The sequence below is a fragment of the Balaenoptera ricei genome, chromosome 2 (genome assembly GCF_028023285.1).
Source record: "Balaenoptera ricei isolate mBalRic1 chromosome 2, mBalRic1.hap2, whole genome shotgun sequence".
NCBI classification, from domain to species: Eukaryota; Metazoa; Chordata; class Mammalia; order Artiodactyla; family Balaenopteridae; genus Balaenoptera; species Balaenoptera ricei.
Genome location: NC_082640.1, coordinates 116665325 through 116688995, shown reverse-complemented (window position 1 = coordinate 116688995; position 23671 = coordinate 116665325). Strand labels below are relative to the sequence as shown.

Sequence of the window (23671 nt, the reverse complement as noted above, 5' to 3'; positions counted from 1 at the left end):
GGGTGTTGTTTTGTAGTAAAAGTAGGATATAGTAATAATTTTATGTATTAATGAGCTAAAGTTACCATATAATTGGTTAATTCATTTGTTTATATGGGTTAAGGATGAAGATGTATTTAGATTCTAACTCATTGTGACTTTGGAGAAGAGAAGTTGTCATTTTATAATGAGGTCACTTTTAAAGCTCCCTTTTATGAAAAATAACCATTGCTAGTAGTTGAGGACTGGTTATTTTATAAAATTTTTAATATGAAGTAATTAAGAATTTCAGAATGTTTTTTCTTACAGTTTGTTTTAGATATTTTCATGTTACTTATGCTTCAGGTTTGATATCTCACCTATTTTTTTTTTTTACCCCTTGAATTGTTATCTAAAACAAGTATTAAATTGGCTGAACAGAATAAAGAATCGTACTGTATACATTTGCCTGGTTTTAGGTAAATTACTATAGAAATAATGTAATAAATCAGTATACAATGTTTGGGTTTAATTTTTTAACATATGTTTTAACAGTGATTTCTAGTTATACTGTGAATTGAATAACTGTATTTCTATTTTTCCCTTCTCATTCTTAACATTCAATTTTTAAGTGAATAGTAGCCTATCTGTGTAGGGCTTTTGTGACTGAATGATGTATTCTGCTTTGCTGTGGCACAGTTTTCAGACAGCCACTTTTGTTGTTAAATGTTTTCATTTTCTATAGTACTTTTCATCCCTGTATATATGTACAGGAGTCACTTCACCCACCACCGAATTGCAGCCACTTCTGAGGTGGAACGCAGCAACTGTTTAACAGCGCACTTTCCCCTAGGTGCTGACAGCTGTAGAAGAAATTGTACATGGTCCTGTACAGAAGGTATTTCTCCACTGTGCCATCTGCAGAGTGAAACTGACTAGGAGTACTACATAGACTGTAAGTTTCTTGTGTACCCGCCCTAGACTGGAAAACCCAATATGAGAGAATAACAAAAAACTGGGAAGCATCATTTAAAAATGTATTGAGGTCAGTTAAACTTAGTGCTGCTCTCCCTGGCTCTAAATTTTATTTTAAGGTCATCTAATTTGTGATTGGTACTGATTAAATAACAAACAAATGGATGCACTCCTCAGAAATTATTTTATTCTAAAAGCAAATGTAACTAAAATGCTTTTATAAATACTTCACTTTTAATGCAACTTAAGAGAATCAATTTGTTTTAAAATATTTTTCAAATAACCAAATCAGTATTATATAAGATTTTAGAGCTGTGTTCTTAAAGTAGCAAATCAACTTATAATTCAACAGAAACATCCTAATTAGCTTTCCTTGCAGTGTTGTATGCCTTAGTCTTAATACTTTCACTGTTCTCATGAAAGTTTTGCAACAAAGCCAGTTTGTGATGAATGTAGTTTTGATTTTTTGTTTTAGAAACATTGAGTTTGAACTTTTTAACATATTGAAAGAAAGCATGGGAGAGAATAAATAGTAAATATTTGAACTTCCACATAACGTATTTTAGTCTCTCCCTCCCATTTAACTGTTTAATAATTTCCTTTTTTCCTTTTGTAAAAGCAATTTTACAAAAATGCTGCTTTTGTAATAATTTGGCATGGTTATGCCTTATAGGGTAGGAAAATAACATTAGGAATTGCTGTGTCTATTTTTAAACAATATGATATGGATTGTTATATTTCATTGTTTTGCTTTTTTTTTAGTCAGTAGTATGACGTACTAGTTATCTTTGTGTGTGTGTTGTGTGTGTGTGTGCATCTATAGACATTTCTGTGGCAAGAAATTAGGGTCTCAGTCATTAGAAAGTCTTAATCTTATAAAACATAGTGTCATTTGTTTTAGGTAACTTTAAAGTATGTGTCATAACTTAAATGCTATTTGTGTATGTCTCTATACTGTAGATTCTCAGTGAAAGCAGATAAAAGCCTCTCTGGGCCACAGTTTGTTTACTTGTAAAATGAGGTGGGTGGAAGAAATTATTTTCTACAGACCTTTAAGTGTTTTCTGTTTAACTCAGTGGTAGAATTCTATGTATTGAGAATTGTACCTTACATTATGTAACCAAGATATTTTGGTGCAAGTGATTTTGTTCCAGTTAGAATACTACTTGTACTAATTAAATACCGAGTGATACTATTTTATATTCAAAAGAGGAGGTCTGATTTCCTACAAAGATTTTAAACTGTCTCTAATTCTATAGTGGAGTTACCCCCAATGTTTTGAAATAAATTTTTTTGAGAATAAATACAGTATGATTCTCATCAGGGAGCAAGCATCAAGCAGATTAGAAAAAGCTAGACTTTATTTACATTCAGAAAAGAATGCACTTAAATATTACCAAAAAACTAACATTTTAAGTAGATTTTACCCCTTACTTGCATAGACTTAATACTTCACTCAATAGTCAAAGCGTTAAAAAAGTGAACATTAATATTTTTAAAAATATAGTTTAGACATAATATAATATACTTAACGTATCTCTAGCAAGAGGGTATTTTATCAGTATGTGAAATATTCGATTTGCTATAATTGGTTCCTTTGTATTTTCTACATGCAGTGTAAGTATTCCTTAATCCCATTCATCTTATTAACTGAAGTAATCATATTTGACAGAATAGGCCATGTGTTTTATATATTATTTTAATGTGTTGGTGAAAAGGTACGAACTATACCTGTGGTGCATATGTGAATATATATTTTTCAGTTACACAAGATATTTAATTGTTATATATTAGATATTCCGTGGATGATGAAGTTTAACAACTTATTAGATTCATATGAAACTTATACTTTAATATACTCCCAGTATATGGTATTTGGAAAAGGGAATTATATGGAAACTTTCATTTTTATTTAATACACTTGTGTACTATTTGAATTTAATGAACATGTAGTACTTGTGTAATCAAAAATAATGTTGGTGTTTCAGTTCAATTGTATATTTGAAACATTAGTTTATTTAGAAATTATCCTCATTGCATAAAGTATCTTATAGATACCTAATATCTCTATTTAATTGTTTATTTTCCAAGAGAGTGCTCTTCATCATATTCTGAAGAACTAGAATTGTGGTCAGGCTTATTATTTAATTTATACTCTCTTAATAATTTTGGCATTCAGAAATAAATACTAAATCAAGAGCAGTTAATCTTAATGAAACCTTTATTTTTTCGTCCTCCCCCATTATAATTTTCTATTTGAAATAGGAAAAATGAATCAAATGCATAGATAATAGAAATTTCTAAATAATTATATGTACTTAGACTTCCAGCAATAATGTTCTAGAAACATCTAGCTTTCAATTAAAGATTTTAAAAAGAAATATTAAGACTAGCTGAATAAATAAGTGAAACTGATGAGAAAATAAGCTACAGAGCAGTATACTTTGTAGATTTTAATTGAAATTAATTTTAAAGAACATACATTTTTAAATAGAGTTTCAATATATATTTTTAAATTCTCAGATACTCTTCTCAGTTTTACAAAGTACATACTCTTCTAAATTAGAGACATTTTTAGATCCATCCCAAACACATTGTTGAAAAATTGTCTTACCAAATTTGTCTGAACAAATTTTTGTGATATTATAGGGAGATAAAAAAACTTTCAAATATATTTCCCAAATAACCTCTGGCAAATATAGTGAGATGAAATCCTCATATAATTACCTCAATCTTTGCTATATCTTATTTTATATATATATTAATTCTTGCCTGTTTTCATGAATTCTGCAGGTATTTCTCAATATAAATCGAATTAGTTGAAAATTTTAAATGTATAAGTTTGCTTAAAGAACTATTTAATGCCACAAATCTTTTATCTTTAATACTGAATTAACAAGCATTATTACTTAAAACATTTTTTTAACTCTGAAATTTCAGTGTGTTTTAGGTAATATTTGTGGGGGGGGAGGTGTGTGTGTGTGTGTGTGTGTGTGTGTGTGTGTGTATGTATCATCTTCCTAATGTATTTTCTGAAGCATGGTTGGCATCCTGATTGCCACTTTGTAGCTATTTAATCAAGTGTAACTTGCTTAACAAATTTAAGGTTTTTTTTTTTTTTTTTCTCAATCTGTTAATTGGAAATCATTACACCTACCTCACAGGGTTGTTGTGAGGAAAAAACAATCAAACGTGAAAGAGTGCTTAGCATATACGAGATATGCAGTATATGAAAAATGAGTGTTACTAAAACCTTTCAGTTACCTCCATTGTTCTTTTGATAAAATCCAAATTCCCTGTCCAGGTATTGATCTGGCTTCTCAATTTTATTTCTTTCCTTGTAGACTGCATGTATTGATTGATTGATTGCTACTGAACTTTTTACAGTTCCCAGAATATGCCATGCTTTCTTTGGGCCTTTGCCTGCCTGCAGCATTCTTCCCAACCACTCACATACCCCTTAATCCCTAGGCTACTATCATCTGTATAACTCAACCTAATCCTTTAGGCCTAACTTATTTTTTTTTATTTTTTAAATTTATTTATTTATTTATTGTTGGCTGCATTGGGTCTTCGTTGCTGCGCGCGGGCTTTCTCTAGTTGTGGCGAGCCGGGGCTACCTTCTTTGTGGTGCGCGGGCTTCTCATTGCGGTGGCTTCTCTTGTTGCGGAGCATGGGCTCTAGGCACGTGGGCTTCAGTAGTTGTGGCACATGGGCTCAGTAGTTGTGGCGCATGGGCTTAGTTGCTCTGCGGCATGTGGGATCTTCCTGGACCAGGACTTGAACCTATGTCCCCTGCATTGGCAGGTGGATTCTTAACCACTGCGCCACCAGGGAAGCCCTAGACCTAACTTTAATTTCTCCTTAACTGAGGTGTTTCCTCCTGCTTCATCCTTTATGCTTTTGTTAGGTGACCCTTGTACATGATCCTGTAGGCTTTGCTTATTCCTGTTCTTGTGTGTTTCTTTCTGTAAACTCGTTGAAGGTGGAATCTGCCTTTAACTTCTTTTTCCCAGTACTTAACAGAGTTTCTGCAACTCAGGACATGAGTGAACATTTAAAAATAGATGTAAGTTCTCCCTAAACAAATTCACAGTATGTACATGATTATATGATTGGTACTCCTTTAAAAAAATAACTTTAATTTTTCTATATTTATAGACTAGATTCCAGGCTTCACAATAATCAAATCAAAATTATCGCCTTATAATCAGACTACTTTGCCCACCATTTAGCACTCTCTGTGGGTTTATTAAAAGAGATGGACTCACCAGGGTACAAGCAGAAAGTTACTTTATTTTTTTCTGTCACTGTACCCAAAATCCCATTTTGAATGTTATTTTTTCTGTCTCAGGGCTGTTCAGGTACCTATCCTTGTTCTGCCCTTCCCTTGCACTTCTTCCTCTTTCTCTTCCTCTTGCTCTCCTCTCTCTCTTGTTCTTTTGTTTTCTCCGTCATTCCTTCTTTCCTCACTCTCTGGCATTGCAAAATAGACTGTTTTCAGGCAGTAAAAAAACAGGCTAAGAAATTAAAATTCCAAACTGTCATCCAATGTAAAATTTCTCCCTTACATCAACCTTACTCAAAGCAGTCTTAAAAATCTGAGTGGGGAAGGGGAACAGGACATGTCGACTAGTAGACTTTTGTATTAATTTCTTTTGCCTTATTTTTCCTCCCTACTCACTGTGCAGCTCCTGGGTCTTCCAAAGATTCAAGATTAGAAATAGAGAACAACTAATTGGTAGTAAAGGTATGTTGGAAATCTGAATGGATTCTTTCTCTTGCTTTTTGGGGTTTATCAAAGATTCCTACTGTGAGGATAACCCAGTTGTAATTTGATACTTCCTTTGTCTTCTTTTGGCTATGTTCCTTAGTCTCTGACTTTCTGGTCTACCTCCAGCCTCTTTCTTCTGGGGTTATCTTGTTCCTTTTGTAGTCCTTTGGGTAGAGTTTCTTTAAAAATGGCTCAGGGCTAGTTCCTTTCCCAGGGATCCTTATCTGTCCTATGGGAAAATGTAATTCTGTACTCCACAATCTCTGAAATGGAATTCTTGGCCATTTCTGAGGTAGTAGCCTGGAGTGAGGTCATCTTGCCCTCTTGCCTTTAGATTTTTTTTTCAGACCTAAGTCCAGTTCCTGTACCATTCCTTAAGTGTCCTGTATTCTGAAGGGCATAGGCCAAAGTCTGAGTGAATCATTGTTCTATTCCTTCCTCAAACAATTTATAAACTCCCCTCCTCCAATAGATGCTTATATTTTTTTATGTGAATGATAGACTAAAGGATGCATGAGCAGTTATTGGCCACATTCTTTCCAAGTGTTGCATAGGTGATGTGTCACCTCAGCTCTAGTACTTGGAACCTATTGTTCTCAGCTTAGGGTCCTTAGCGGAAACGGAGAAAACAGGAAAATTCCCATTTTAATATCCTTTTAAATCGCCTGCACTGAGGCCATTATGGGGAGCTGGCATATCTATGAATGTTCATCCATTTCTGTATCTCCATACCTTGTCTTAGGCTATTCTTTGAGTTTGGAATGTTCTTTCTAGCTTTTCCTCCTGATAGAATCTTACTCAGTCTTTGATGTCCAATTTAGGTGAACTCTTTATTGGTCTTGGCAGTTAGAATAAATGCTTTTCTCTAGTGTGTTCTGTGTTCTCACTAATACTTTGTTTAAAGTATTATTGTATTATCTATAAATATGTCTGTCTTCCTATTAGATTGTGAGCATTTTTAAGACAGCTACTGACTTATTTCTTGGTGAATCCCTTACTGCTGTTCTCTGTTATGTATTCAGTATATTATTTGCTGAATTAATGAATCTCTTCTAAACACTGAGATTGGGGTTTATAATATTACTGTTGAGTAATTAATACTTCTCTTCTTATTTATGTATATCCTTAGTCCAAAAATATTTGAGGGTGCAAGAATTATTTTTTATGCCTCTGATTTTTTTTTTTTAAGCCAGTGGTATTGCCCTTCATTCATTCTTAGGCAAGTGCATTTTAGGTCTTAGTTGTGTTTTGGCTCAGTTGATCTTCTTCCATTTCCCTTGCATCTCTTTGTTTTTCTTCCTTGTTTTATTACAATTGATAGAGTGTCAATGATGATTAAATAAGGATAACCAGGTAATCCAAGCAGGTTCAGGTTGAAAGTTAGAAAAAAAAAAAAAACAGTTTCTTTCCATTATCAGATTTTCTTTTCTTTCTTTTTCTTTTTTTAATTCTTCAAGGTTTCAGATTGTATCACAAAGTGTGGTCAGAAATGGTGAAAAATCAAGCTGTTGGTCACCAAGAACATTGGTTATGAGAGAGTAGTATTCCTGTAACAGAAAATTAAATTGAAGTTGTATTTGTTGGGAGTAAAGTGCTGTTTCAGTCAGACTTTATTGTATTGTTATTTTGAGTGATTGCTGTGCAAAAGTGACTTAAACCGTTTGGAATGCAGCATTGAATTTCTGCCATTCCTCAACATAATTTAATGTAATCTTTATTGCTGAAATTTAGCCAAAAGTAGGATTCTTTAATATGTATTGTCAGGTAAATATATGATAATTAGATAATTCCAAAGTCAAAAGGGCATTGTAAATAGAAATAATTGAAAAATTCCTTTTATGTTTAAAAATCTTTTTTTTTTTCCTGGAAAGTTCCAAATGAGTATAGATAGTATACTAAGAAGTAAAATAGAAAAAAAATGTGTTCTCTTCAAATCAGATCATTAAAGTTTGAGAGAAGATAAATCAATTATCAATAAAATATCCCCATAATTTTTTGCTCCTATTTCCACATTGCTATCAAATATGGATTATCTCATTTAAAATTTCAAAGAAAGATTTTTACCTTATTTAGTAACTTTCACCAATATAACTAGTGACACTTTAATACTTAATTTATGATTTTTATCAATTAACACTTCCTAGCCTAGGAATCTTGGTGAATGGATGTTCTGACCTTTATGTCAGGTGAAATGGTAAATATGACAAATCTCAGGATCAGATGAATTTCAAGCATCATTGATGCAAGGAATTGTAATATATATGATTACTTTATGAAGTCATATTTCTTATACCAATAGACTTTTGTATTTGTGCTTTCATAAGAAGGAACAAACTGTAAAATATGACAAAGTGCATCTAGGTATCAAGAAACTATTTAGTCCTACTACTTTACCCTTTTCCCAACCATTGCAGTAATTCAAACATTCTATTTACTTTACAAAATTAGTAAAATTAATTATTCTTCTATTTTTCACTTAGTTTAAGGTGAATATTGCTATGTGATGGAAGTTTGATATTAGAAAGAACAAATTTCTATTTTTCTAAGTTTTCGTGAGCATACTTGGGAAAACGAAAATTCAGGGGTGTTTTTAGGAAGCATCTGGTATATATAGCCACCAGTCATCATATAGGAAAATTAATACTTAAAAATATAGTTTTTCAAAATATACTATCTGAAATATATTTCTTTTAAAATTTGTCATTCTGGTTTTTTTTTCATTTTAAATGGCTCTTTCTGTTTTTTAATTGTAATATTGTCTAGGACTTTAGTATAGAAGCCATTTCAGTGGGTCAAGTAAAATGTTAAAAATTAAATAGTAAAGAGCTCTAAAATTCATCAGAAACCTACTTCTTTATTTTGTACTTAATGTTAGTGCTCCACGGCATAATACCTTACTCATGTTGCGGAGGTAAACGCAAATAATAAGAAAATTGGCCATTAATTGATATTTACTTTTTAATGCTGCTTTTTGAAATTCTAACTCCATATTTTCCCACTGTGCTGCAGGTTATGACAGATTCAGCTCATCTGAAACCAAACCAGATCTTTAGTTCTCCATTCTCATTCTGCCTCCCAACCTAAATCATTCTTGCTGTGGCTTCACCATAAACCTGTGACATAGGGTCAAAATATTATCGCTCTCTCCTCTCCTTTGATTTGAATATCATTCTGTTTATTTCCAGATTCTAAAATTGTTTTGCTTTTAAGATGTCTTACATCAGTATGCTTCATTCTATATTTATTGATAAAACTCTAGTTCATTACTTATCACTTACCAAGATTTGTGTACTAGTTTTGTCTTTCTATTTATATTACATTTTCCTTGAGAGTAGAAACCACATATTATTCACATTTGTGATTTCCATAGAGAATATTCTCAGTAAATCCTTTCTAAGTTCACTCAATTAATTGTGAGATAGTTGATTCTTGGTATTTAACTCTTAAAAATATTGAATGGATTGCTAAAACACAGGTCAGTCCCACATTTAAAATCAGTCACACATTATTCCAACTAGATAATGTTCCTATTAATGTTAACACTACCAGGAAAGTACCTTAAATGAATTCTGAACAATAATCTATTAAGAACACTTGGCTTGGTACTATGTGAAAGCAAATTTTACTGGGCATATGCTAGTATATATGCTAGTTTGTAGGCTCCTGTTATAACTTATACACTGAGTTCAGTCTTTTTTTCCTTTGATCCCATTTTTAAAATATGGAGTTACAGGCAATTTTGAGAAAATAATTTTAGCAGAAGACAACTAATGGGTTAGTTCTCTTTTTACATTAGTCCCTTTCTAGCTCTTTTAGACATATGTAATACAAATGGGAAGCAAGTTTCTTTTGAAGTCAACTCAACTCCCAGTCCCACTGTGGATCTGATTTATCCTAGTGAAATACAGTGGCCTCCTAAGAAGAGTAATATCCAAGAACATGCACGGATTGCTTACCATATGCCTTTTCAGCCTCTTCCCACATCACCTGTGGACATTAACTTGCCAAAGGAGAAGCTCCTGACAAATCTGTGATACAATCAAATGAAATAACTCAAGACTATTCTAGAGAGATAAGCAATCACACATGTACAGAAAACAAAAACAAAAAAACAGCCTTACCCTAAGTACCAGGGAATTGGGTCAGTAAAGGAAAACTGAATTGGAAGATTTTTAATAGAAAAACAGTGGAAACAATTTCACATCATATTTTTCAGTGGAGGCTTGGGAGGAAGCCCACTGTTCTCAAGGAGGTAATTGAATGTTCCATTTTTCTATATTTAAATTGAGAATTTTTTCGCTGTATTTTGGGCCATTATTTATCTTGGTCATTGACAATATTCATTTTTTAGATTATAACATATAGTCATTTCTCATTTTTTATTTTTGGTTTTTTGGAAATAAAAAGCATTTTTAAAACTTCAAAAAATTATTTTAGTGCTTCCTGTGCTAGAACTTTATAGATAGCTTATTTTTCCCCTTTGCCTTTTCTTCTTATAGTCTTTGAAGATAATCAGTGGTTTATAAAAATTTTCATTATGAATGTGCTATCATTTCAGGTCAGATTGAATATGGACTTACTGTGGTTTTTTAGAGTGTTTCATAAAATTATTTGAATGAATGTCAGTGTTATATAGAAATAAGATGACCTCTTAAATGTGTTCTCTTAAAAATATTCTTTTCAGTCTATAATTTTGAATATTTTGATTAGTATAATCCTATTTTCTTCTCATTCCTCTCGTCTTTCTTTTAGTAGTATGTGTGTGTATTTCTTTATCTACATATGTCTATCATCTGTCTACACACATACATACATAAGAGCTTTTAATTTTATAAATTCGCTTTTAATATTTCAGTGTCTCAGTTATTCTTTGAAAATGATAAATTTTCAAGTCAGTTAAATTTTCTTTTGGCTTATATAAAAATAAAATTTGAAGCCTATGTATGTTTTATAATCTGTTTTCCAGTTTCGCCCATATTTATATTAACATTGGCATATGTTGCTTTTATACTCTCTATATTATATGATATCTATTGATGGTTTGTGTGTCACTTAGTAAATTTAATATAATTAACATTCTGTTATTTATATAATATTCTATTCTCATTCTTCATTCATTCATTCAATAAATGTTTATTTTGTAGTACTGTTCTCTAGGTCCTGTATGCTGGGAATACAGAAAGTCTCTGCTCTAGTGGAGCTTATACTCTTACAAGTGAAGAGAAAAACATATAACACTAAATAATTTCACATAGGCATAAATACTATAAAGGAGCTAGGTGCATGTGATAAAAGTGTTGAGGAAGAGTATGCTTTAGCTAGAGTAGCAAGAGGAGACCTCTTCAAAGAAGGGATATTTAAATTGAGCTCTAAATGACTCGGAGGAAGAAAATCACATTCCAGGTATCAGGAATAACAAGGACAAAAGTCTTTGGATCTGAATGAGTTTGGCAGGTTCAAAGAACAGAGACAAATGCTGTGTGTGTTGAACGTTGTTAGGGGGAGAGAGTGGCAAAAGGAGATGTTTATGAGATAACACTGGGTGAGCTCACATGGGCCATACATAGTAAGGAGAATTTTATTATAGTTAAAATGTGAATATATTGGGCACTTGAATGTTATGATGATGAACACTGAGGAAATCACTCTCCCTGCTGTATAGAAGATTAACAAGGGAAAGGGTGAGGGGCTAGAAAGAGGTAGTTATTAGGAAGTTATTGCAGTAGTCTTAGAAATTATGGTGGCTTAGGGCTTTTTGAAGTAGAAATGATGTTTTGGAGGGGCACTGTTAGAATTTGTGAATGGATTAGAAATGGTGTAATCAACAGTATCAGACATAATTAAACATTAAATATTCTTCGAAGATTTAATGGACATACACTTTTCCATGGCAGAAAGGTACCATAATTTATTTAAATTGCACCTCTATTTTTGATTACTTAGTTTTTTTCCTCATATTTTGCTAGCATAAATAACAATCTTGTCATTTTCTCACCTCACTGCCATTGTATATAAATGATGATTTGTGACAGCTTTCCAATTTGAAAGGTAAAAAATTGTATCTTGCTATTTTAATTTGGTTATCTTTGATTACTAGGTAGATTGAAATTTTAATGTGTGTATTGATCGATCAGTTGTATGTTTTCAGTTATGAATTGTTTCTAGTCTTGTTTGGGGATGTTGATATTTTCCTTATTGTTTTGAAATGCCATATTAACTTTCTATGATGATTTAAAGGTCCCAACATGATTTGGCCTTGAGATTTCTTGATTACATCTTATTTCAGTCTCCCCACTGCCCTTTATGCTCAAGACACTTCAACCACTTCCCAAACAGGCTAATCTTTGTCTTGCCTCATGGCTTTTGCACTTGTGGTTATCCATTTTCTGGATCCCTCTTCCTCAAATCTTTACATGGTGATTATGTCTCATCATTAATGTTTCAGCTCAAATGTCACCTCCTTAACGGAACTGTTCTCAACTTTCTAGTGCTACATCCCTCTCACCCCTTTCACATTCCGTCATGTTACTGCCTCTGGGGTTTTTGTTTGTTTGTGTGTTTCCTCAGTCTTTTATGGTCTTCATAGCACTAATCACTATCTGAAGTTACCTTCTTACCTGTCCTTTCCAATGAGAATGAAAGAACCATGGGAGCAGGTATCTACTCTGATTTGTTTACTTCTATTCCCTCTGGGGTAGAATATTGTTGGCCAAAATTAATATATTTTGTCAAATGGATGATATAAGGATATTAGCCATTTGTTCCATATACTTGTGTTTTTCCCTTTTGTCAATTGTCTTTATTTTTGTTTATGGAATTTTTTTATACAAAGAATTTTATATTTTCATGGAGTCAAGTCAATGAAGCATTTTTCTTTTGACTTTTTCATTGCTTTTAGAAGGAAAGGAAAAACCTTCCCATCTTGAGTTCTTCCATTTTCCTATATTCTAATTAAAATGTTTCTGAATGTAAAATTATCATTTATTTTTATGAAATAGGGAAGGTTTTAAAGATAAAAATAGCTCTTGTAAATGTATTTCTGTGCTTTCTTCTAGTCTTAATACACATTATCTATAAACTAGAGATCATACTGTATAGAGAGCTTTTTACCTTTTTTCAATTAATATTGTACCATGTGCATATTTAGATGGTGTATATTTTTCATTCTTCACAAGCATGATCTTTTCAATGTCTACAGAATATCCCATCTTAGGCATTTGTTATATTTAATCAATCCCCTATTGTATACTTGTTTTAATACACAGTGCGTATTATTGTGTTTAAGTTTTTGTGTACACTTACGATTGTTCTGTTATGATAAATTACTGAACATAGAATAGTGGGTCATAGGAGTATATACAATATTTTAAGATATTTGAGTATTCATTGCCAAATTATATCTCAGGAAATTGAAATCAGTTCACAGTCCTAGTAGTAATTTATGCCTGTGTCTGTTTCTCATGATATTTTCCAATTCCCGATAATTGTGTGCTTTTAAAATCTTGGCCCATTTCTTCCCATCTGTGCCTTCCCCCCAAATTATATAAAACAATTGTCATATTTTTCACATAAAAAATCTTAAGAATTTTAAATGGTCATCACTATCAGCCTTTCCCTTTTCCTTTCATGTCTGTGTTTAAAATAACTTTTCTCCTTCTGAGGTTGTATGTATGCTCACTTATGGTTTGATTTTGGCTGTTGCAACTCTCATTTATATAGAATTTTTAAAATATTTATTTATTTATTTTCTTTATTTTTTTGGCTGCGTTGGGTCTTAGTTGCATCCCGTGGGATCTTCGTTGAGGCATGTGGGATCTTTAATTGCAGCGCATGGGCTTCTCTCTAGTTGTGGCGTGCGGGCTCCAAGGCGCGTGGGCTCTGTAGTTGTGGCTCGCCAGCTTAGCTGCCCCGCAGCATGTAGGATCTTAGTGCCCCGACCAGGGAGCGAACCCGCATCCCCAGCATTGGAAGGCAGATTTTTTACCACTGGACCACCAGGGAAGTCCCTCACTTATATAGAATTTATTTTAAGATATTTTGGAGGAAAATTTCTCACTGTATTTTCTCCAGTTATGCCAGCCATATTATTTTTGAGTAATGATATGTGCTAGTTTCATGCTAAATTTTTATGTATTCCACGGTTTTGGGGGGAAGGTTATTTATTCTGGTCCATTGTTACATTAATTCTTGTGTTACTTATTATTGATTTGTAATGTCTCTTTATTTTGAATTATCTACTAGAGTAATAATTCTCTGATTCTGTTATCCCTAATTTTTAAAACTCTCCTGGTTTATTGTTATGTTCCTTTTCCTCATGAACTTAGAATCATTTTGCCAAGTATCCTTCCCAAATAAAGCATTCTTGTTTTTTATTTTAGTGAAATTGTGTTAAAACTGTTAAATTGTTTACGTAAGATATTCTTATAATACCTAGGATTTCATATATGAGCTGAGATTATTTTTCTTTTCTGTCTTAGCAAAGTTTTTTTCTGTATAGGTGTCCAACATGTTTCATTTAAGATCATTCCTAGTTGTTTATTTAATTTAAGGCCATTCCTAGTTGCTTTTTCAAATCTTTTTTTCATTTATATATTTAACTGATTATTGTAGTTCTATACACTATTGGATTTCTGTGGTCACTGTAACAGTTACCACAAATTTTATATCTTAAGACAACACAAATTTATTTATTCTCTTACAGTTCTGGAGGCCAGAAGTCGAAAATCAGTTTCATTTGGCTAAAGTCAAGGTGTTGACAGGACTGGTTCCTTTGGAGGCTGTAGAGGAGAATCCCTTTCCTTTCCTTTTCTAATTTCTGGAGGCTGCCTGCTTTCCTTGGCTTGTGACCCCTTCCTTGAATCACTCCAACATTTTGCTTCTGTCATCACATCTACATCCTCCTTTGACATTGTTTCCGTCTTATGAGGACCCTTTTGATTATATTTAGGGACCATCTAGGTAATCTAGGGTACTCTCCTCATCTCAAGATCTTTAATCTGCAAGTTCCTCTTGCCACTTAAGGGGACATTTATAGTTCTAGGGATTAGGATGTGAGTACTATGCAGGAGGCCACTATTCAATCACATGTAAGAAAATTCTTAATTTTCTATACTATTTTACTTTTGTCTATTTTATTCAACTTCTGTATTAAGTATAGTTGTATTTAGTTTATTTTCTAGATAGTCATAAAATTGTTAAGTAATCATAACTTTTTCTCTGTTTTACAGTAGTAACTGTATACCTCTTGTTTCTACTTCTACCTTTTTGCTGTTTTCAATGTTTAATGCAAATGCCTAAAATACTTTAATTTTATTTATCATATTTGCTGTTGGTTTAGGATAGGTATTTCTTCTAATCATGGGAAGTAATTTGTTTATAATCTTCTCTTATCCCCTGCTCCTTTGACATATTTGTGTTATATTTATGTACAACCCAGTATTAACCCACATTTGCATTTCTGGATTAAGTTATATTTGACTATAGTATATCAGTTTTTCAATACATTGCTGGACTTAATTTACCAGTACTTTATTTATGAGTTTTAAAATATTTACATTAGTAAATGTGATTCATTTTTGTATGGTTAGTTTTGTGTATGACTTCCTTTTCCGTTTGGAATATCTGAGTTATGCTAGTTAATAAAATGAATTTAAAGGCATTCTATTTTTCTCTGTAGACTGAAATAGTTATTATAACTTGATAACTGTCTCCTCATTTAAATTTTGCAAGACCATATAAAGCAATCTGAGCTCAGAGCTTATTTGAATATAATTTTGACAGGCTTTTAAATTTCTTTGGTTGTTTAATTTTTGAGTCAATTTTGAAAATTTACATTGTCGCAGGCAAGTTGTCCATTCTATCAAGATTTTAAAGGAACATTTGTTGCATGCTTACTATGTCTTAAACATTATGCTAGGTACTGTATATGCAAAAATAAAGAATATAGGATTCCTAATCTCAAGAAGCATATCGTAGTAAGAAGAGAGTTAATTTTGCTAGGAAGAAAACAGAAGAAATAGAAAAGAAGAAATTAACACTTAAACAGAACTTCTGGTAAGGATTTCATCATGAATACAGGAACCAAGGCATAAAAATGGTTGGATATGGGAAGATTTGAGAGAATTGCAAGTAGAAAATTACAACTAGAATTTAGGTCTGGCCAGGAAGAAATAGTGGGTAGATATTAGAAGCCACTGTAGATTGTTCTTGGATTTTTACTTTTCCTATAGACATTGTTAGACTGTTAATGATGTTAATTCTGGATTTATCATCAACAGATTCATATTTTTAAGAGATTAGTCCGATGGTAGCATGGAGGACATTACTGAAGGCAGAGGATGGTTAGAAACATAAGTGCCTCCTAAACTAGAGATATAAGTAGAAAAGGAAGGGAAGAAAGGAATATAGATGAAAAAATGCTAATAAAATAGAATCACCAAAGACTTGTTCACTGGTTGGATGTAGTAGATGAGAGAAAAGTTAAGACAATTCCCAGCTTTTGTCAAGTGTATTTGGGGTTGAAGGAAACGTTTGCCTTATCTTTATTTCATAATAATAATCTCTGATTTCATTTGAAAGGCTTTATTATATTCTAGATAGTCTGTCATTAATGTGAAAAGTTGGGACAGGCAGATCAATATCCAAGTGATAGTTTGCTAGAAACCAAGATTATCTACTACAGTGTATATGCAATAGTTATCCAGAAGAGAAGAAGTGGACATTCTAATAAGATTTCTGAGCCATATAGCATGAAGGGTGACCTAAAAAAAATCATATTTTATTTAGTGATATTTTTTAGTAAATATCTGGAAAAGTGAAATAAAGAATTTTTTAGTGAGGGAGTTTAAACATAATGTTTGAAATTTGTTTGAAGAAATTTCTCAGCAAATGTGTGCAAAGCACATGAACTACGGATATCAAAATGAAATATTTTCTACCCTCAAAAGATCTGAAAGTCTTGTAAGACATGTTTTATAAGGGTGATTTCAAAGTATCTGTCCACCTGCCTTACATACATGAGTAATGTAAGCCCATGTAACTACCACCACGTGGGTCACACATGTCAAGATATGGTATATTTCCATCATGCCAGAAATTCCATAGTACTGCTTGCTAGACCATCCCTCACTTCCCCCTCTCACCCCAGGGTTCCCTTCTTCACCCTCTCCTTCCACTAACAATCACTGATCTGTTTCCTGTTACTATAGAGTCAATTACACTTTTCTAGGGTTTTATTTAAATGAAATCATAAAATATGTAGCCTTGTGTCTGGCTTCTTTTGCTCTGCATAAGGTTTTGAAATTCATTCTTGTTGCATGTATAAGTAATTTGTTCCTTTATGTTGAGGAGTGATCATTGTCTGAATGTGTAGTTTTTTAAAAAAAATTCATTCACCTATTGATGGATTTTTAAATTGTTTTCAGTTTTTGACTATTAGGAATAGAATTGCTATGAAAAATTTTCAAGTCTATCTGCAGACATATGTTTTCATTTCCCGTAACTAAACACTTAGGAATAGAATATCTAGGTCATATGGAATATTAAACTTTACAAGAAACTGCCAGACTGTTTTCCAAAGGGGTTGTGCCATTTTACATTCCTTCCGCCAATGCATGAGCATTTTAGTTGGTCCCCATCTCTACCAGTACTTGGTGGTATCAGTCTTTTAAAATTTTAGCCATTATAATTTGTGTATAGTTTATCTCATTGTAGTTTTAACTTACATTTCCCTAATGGGTTTTCTTGTGCTTATTGACCATTGCTGTATTTTCTATTGTGAACCGTCTTCAAATCTTTTGCCCATTTGTATTTGATTGTTTTCTTCTTTTTAAGTTACAAGAGTTCTTTACATATTCTGGATACAAGTCCTTTGTCAGATATATGTGAATGTGTTCTTCCATATTATGGCTTGCCTTTTTATTTACTTGTGTCCTTCAAGGAGCAGGAAATTTTAATTTTTATAAAGTCCAGTTTATAAATGTTTTCTTTTATGTTTCTTGCTTTTTGTATCTTAAGTAACTTTTGCAAATGTCTAGTTTTCTCCTGTGTTTTCTCCTAGAAGTTGTTACGTTTATAATATATCTTGAGTTAATTGTTGACTATAGTGTGAGAACAGATTTGATCAATAAGCATAATTTAATTAAGAGAAGTCTAAAAGAGATAGACTTTCTTCTGGAGTTAAAGATAGATTTGGTATTGGTTTATGTAAGAAATGCTATTCTAGCTTCTATACCCATGCAAAAAATGAAAAGATGCTTTGTAAATTAATGAATTTCCTGTTAGTGGTGGTATTTAATAAAAATTGGTAACATTCTGTCTCAAATGAATTTGTACATACAAATACCTTATCATTGTACTTGTCAGACATAAAATATTCAGTAAATGTTTGTGGTTGTTATGGTTATTGCTAATGTTGTTATTATTACTATATTCAGAATTCTTGCCTTCTGGAAGTTTAGAGAGGATGATATTTAGTTGAAAAAGATTTGGATTCTCTTATTTATTACACACAGTGGTCATATTTTTGTGTTTTTTTTTTTTCTGCCTCCCCCTCCTGCCCCCAATAGAGAGTTTAATTGTTAGTGGGTACCCATAAATAAATTTTAGGAAGCAGTCTTTTAAAAATTATTTTAATGATCTCCTTTAATTACATGGGTAATTCATGAATACTTTTTTTTGAAAAGCTTTTTTGAAATGCTTGCCTTACAATCAGTTTACTGGACATGTTATCATAACATATATGAAAACTGTAAATTATCCATAAACTCAAAGTATTTTAGCAAGATTAGTATCAATGTCAAAGTGTATTAAAAGTGATATATATTATAGTTCTAAGGAATTTTTATGACCATTTAACCAGTTGCTCTTATGAAACAGAAAGAAACAAAACAGACTGATGAACTACATCTCAAAAACTGTGTTTTTTTGTTTTGTTTTGTTGTAGTTGGGGCTGAGCATTTGGTTTTGTTTGTTTGCATTACATGGTATGAGAGAATAGTAGATTGGTGCTTTCCCCTGTATATCAGACTTGTCTTTGTTTTGTTTTGGTTTTAAGTAGTCAGTGTTTGCATAAATATTTCATTCTTTATAAATAATGAGTTTTCTTTTCAATGTAATCTTTATCTTTTTTCTTAAAATATAAAAAAGATGTAGTATGGAAATATTTATTGAAAAACCTAATAAGTGAAAGTAGGCATATTAGAGCAGGAGTTTGCAAACTTTTTCTGTAATGGGTTAGAAAGCAAATATTTTAGGCTTTGCAGATGAAGAGGTAAAATCAGGGATATCATGTAGGTATTACATAATGAGAAAAAACAGATTTCTACAATTTTGTATTGACAAAATTCAAACTATAACAATACTACTACTAGTAACAACACCAGCAGCAGTGGAGAACAACGTAGAGATGTAAAGAAAATAATGAAATTCTTTGGGGGGGAAAGAAAGAAATAACATTTTTCTTAACTAGGGTTCAAAGTCAGCATTCCTATCAAATCAGTTGTAAATTTCCATCTGTTAATGTCAACCTAGAATGAGATTTTACATATTTCATTCTTGAAAATGAAATGTCTTCACACAGATTGGTACTGCCGAATACTGAAATTAATTTATGAGCATGTGATAATTTGGGGGCACATCTATTTTTTAGGAGGCATTTATAGAATTCGAATACATTTTTCTCTTAAAATTTGCTTTTAGCATGTTATTATATTACATTAATCATTGCCAATTGAAGATTAGGTAGAAGCTCCTCAAATGCACAATTAAGTAGCTTTTGGAATATAGAAATCTTTTTAGCACTGCATTGAAGTATGAAAAATGCTGCAGGAACTATAGTTTAGACTCAGAAAATACACCTGCTGCAAATGTGTGTGGGATTGGGTTCTCACTTCTTATTTTAATTGTCGATAGCATGGGAAATATATACTTGTGATTCAAAAACTTAGTTGTTGTCTAAATGACTTTATTGCAATTTAAGTTTTGCATATAAGTGTGTTTTTTTGCCCTGTATCTTGAATTCATTACAAACATTGTCAAGTCTACGGCAAAAACTAATTTTCAAAGCTATTTAGTGTCAGTAACAGTGGTTGAGAGTCACAGTCATTGTTCTCATTCAGAAAAATTTCCATCTTGGCCTGAGCTCAATAAATCACAATAAACTTTATCACTGCTAAATTATTGAACTGTTAAGTGGTAGGGCAAATCAGGCTGTTCATCTTTTATTTCTGACAAAAATTCACAGAATTGACAATGATTAAGTCTATCAGAGCGAATAAAGTTTACTGTTGAAGCTACTGGTTCAATAACACATGATCGATTCAAATATATTCTACAAGGTATTTGCTGATTTAATAATACAATGAATAACCATAGGTTTTCAGTGCCTTAACATCTTTGCCAAGTTTATAAATTTGTGCAACTAAATCTCTTTTGGTCCCACACATACTCTTACCACCATCAGTTGTAACTCATTTTAGCAGATTCTACTGCAAGTTATGAATTCATGTTTTCCTAACTTTTTTGAAATATCCTTGCTTGTAGTTTTCCACACAACTATTAATATGAAGCTTATTCATCAATCACATTAATTCCTTGAATAAACAACTGGCATTAACGCTGTAGGTAAAAGTTTATTTTCTCTGGACAAGTTTTAATTTACTCATCATTGTGAAATGCTTTTCTTGTTTGGCTAACAAACTAGCTACTCAGAAACTTACTTTGGTGGCAGCTTCATTTCATTTTTTGTTTTTTTGAATAAGACATTTCATTTCAAGTTTTTCTGACCGTTGCCTTCTTGTGTGATGGGAATGTTGTGATGAGTGTATAATCTGGTAACGTTGACATTTTTTCTTTTAGCACAGCCGTAGTGTTATTGCTTAAAACAATGCTTCCTGTCAAATCACAGGAAGATATAGAGGACTTTTTTCAATTAACTTACCAAAGCAGCCAACATGACCTAGCAGTCATAGTTCATCTTCTGAAATAATAATAAAAAATGTTCCAGAATATCCAGTAAGTTCTTCAAGGTGTGTTTGGAACACTTTTATTCGCATGTAAAATGTGAAGGAATCAATGAAGTGAAAATGTTTTCTTTGGTTTTACATATATGGTAGAGCCAAGAAGACACCCAAGGGCATAACTTAAGTAATCATTCCACAAAAGGTGAAAATTTGAAAGTAGAGGAAGTATTTTAAAAACCCATAAAACTGAGAAACATCATCAATACTTTATGGCATGGAAGGGGTATTACAAACTAAGTAGTATGTTAGTAATTATTTTGTTACCCAAAATGTAATTAACTGCAGTTAGTCCCATGTATACTTGAAAGTATAATGCAAAAATAACAACAACAAAAAATCATTTCACATGTACATTTTGGGAAAGAAAAAATATTTGCATGAGTTAACACATACTTGATTTCAAAGTAACACATTCAAATTCTGAGAACCAAGACCGGGTTAATTTTGTTAAAAATTTCAACTCTTTTACCAAAATGCATCTGTCCGGTGCTGTGTAATGAGAAAAACATCTGTCTGTTTTACATTAACAATTATTGTACTTTTATTACCAGCCAACTTATTTTTTGTCGGATGTCTCAGCTGCAAACAATAAAACAGATGTGACTAATTCCTAGGAGAGCTTTTTTTGTAGTCAACAAATAACTCTGCTAACTTTTCTTCCATTTCCAATGTAAAAAGAAAATTTCTTTAGGCATTTGATGTCTTATTTTAAGATTCACATGACCCGCTACTATATTGACAATGAAGGAAAAAAAACCAAACAAGATTCAGGAAAGGATGTGTGACAGGCTTTGTATTCTGTCTTATCACACTTTCACTAAATGACTGTGACATACTTCATATAACAGTAACATGTCTGAAAGTTATTTGTGAAGTTATTAGAAAAGAAATCACATTCTCCCATTATAGGATCATCCCTGCTTATAATAAGTCCACATTTCCTCCTTCCTTGTCACACTACCTTAACGATTTGCATCTGTCAGTAAATGTAGAGCTGATTGACAGTCACCTGGGTTCAAAGTATGATAGCTAATTCATGAAAGTGTATGTCTCATAGACACCAACACAAATCAGTAATGGGAATGTATAGCTAAAACAAGGAGATTTGTTGTTAAAAAAACACAGTTCCATGGCTTGCATTTGAGTAATTTCATATTTTTATTACTGGATTAACATGTACTAAGCAACTTCTGATATTGAAGTGGTCTAAAGCTCACTCTCTTGAGGTTGTTGTAGTATGATCCTCTTACCAGTCTCTCAGCCTTCTCATCTTCTAAATCTGCCTCCCTCATTGTTTGTCCAGCATTTTTTTTTTTTAATATTTTATTTTTGGCTGTGTTGGGTCTTCATTGCTGCGCATGGGCTTTCTCTAGTTGCAGTGAGCTACTCTTCGTTGCGATGTGTGGGCTTCTCATTGTGGTGGCTTCTCTTGTTGTGGAGCACGGGCTCTAGGCACAGGCTTCAGTAGTTGTGGCACACGGGCTCAGTAATTGTGACTCACGGGCTCTAGAGCGCAGGCTCAGTAGTTGTGGTGCACGGGCTTAGTTGCTCTGTGGCATGTGGGATCTTCCCGGACTAGGGCTCGAACCCGTGTCCCCTGCACTGGCAGGCGGATTCTTAACCACTGTGCCACCAGGGAAGCCCCTCTCCAGCATTTTTGTCTCTACTCTTATTCTGCTCTCTAGCCTGTGAAGAAAAATGTTAATATATTTGTTTGGGGAAGGGGGTACTTAGGATTAATTTGAATATGGTAGTAGTATACACAATAATACACATTCTTTAAACCTGAGATTCTAAAATGCAAAGTGTCATTAAAGAAGTTTAAATTATAAGACAACGTTTTCTTCATCTGGAAATTTTTAGTTTACTTTATATTATATATTGGAAATATTAGACAATTCTTTTTCTGTTGTTTGTTTTTTAAGTTAAAGTTCAATTTTAAAGAACGGCTTGCTGGCTAATTTATTATGTACTCAATGGAAATCCTCATAACATGCTAACATATGAGAAATTAACCTCTTTTGACAGTATTAATTGAGAAATCAACCCAAATGTGCTCAGTAACAACTCAAATTTGAGAGACATTAAATATGAGAATGTATTTTTAACTCTGCAAACTGGGTGGGGTTTATTGATGACTAACATGGTTCTGTTTTTCATTAGTTACTAAATTCCAAAAGTATAACAACTTTGGATCAGTTGCTTTTGTATTCAAACATTCTTAACAGTTTCAAAGCTGGTGTTGCTTAGAAACCTGTATACACACTTAATGTCTTCTCAAAGGAGGAAATAAAAAAATTCTTCACATAATTTTAAGTGAGATAACTGTAAAACTAGACCCAAAATACCTATATTTATTTAAAAGCTCTAGAACTATTTAGAAAATTCTTAAAGAAATGGAAATTTATTTTAATTTGTTATATATGTGATATTAGAAAATATATATGTATATGCTTACTCACTTTATTAACAGATGAACCATATTAGGGGTTACTCTTATTTTCCTTTGTAATTAGCTACATTGTATCTGAAACTAACACTAATATTGGATGATGAAATTGTATGTTTAAGGTTTACCCTGAATTTAGAATACAGGGGAACAGAACTAAAAGCAACTTGTCATTATTTTTCAGCAATACCTGCTGCCTTAAGAGGCCTAAAATGATTTATGGGCAAATCTACTTTTAAGACAGTATGCTTTTGCAAATGCATGACAGACCATATATTTTATATTATTAAAGAAAATCAGAGATATAGCAGCTGGATGAAAAAGTTACCTGTCACCCTCAAAATGTGACTATACCAGATGCAGAGTCTGTACTAGAAGCTTGGACACCCTGGGGGGGCTTCAGTCCTTTGAGGTTCCTGAGGATGCCTAGGTCTAGTTCACAGATGAATCGAGTATGTTAAGATCCCATGGGGTGTACTAGGCCACTGCACCTGT

The 23671-nt window shown here is 32.4% G+C and overlaps 1 protein-coding gene across 3 annotated transcripts in view; it reads left to right on the top strand.

The window, feature by feature from the left end:
* The window catches only part of NOVA1 (NOVA alternative splicing regulator 1), a 140546-nt gene that overhangs the window by 45952 nt on the left and 70923 nt on the right, over positions 1–23671 (top strand). The window contains exons 1-2 of one of the 3 annotated variants that reach the window (XM_059914021.1): positions 1896–1954; positions 5625–5683. The exons of the other annotated variants lie outside the window; for them this stretch is intronic. Coding sequence (XP_059770004.1) covers positions 1950–1954; positions 5625–5683 — 64 coding nt within the window. The 5' untranslated portion in view covers positions 1896–1949. Of the gene's footprint in view, positions 1–1895; positions 1955–5624; positions 5684–23671 lie in introns of those variants that run through there. 3 annotated transcript variants of the gene reach the window in all.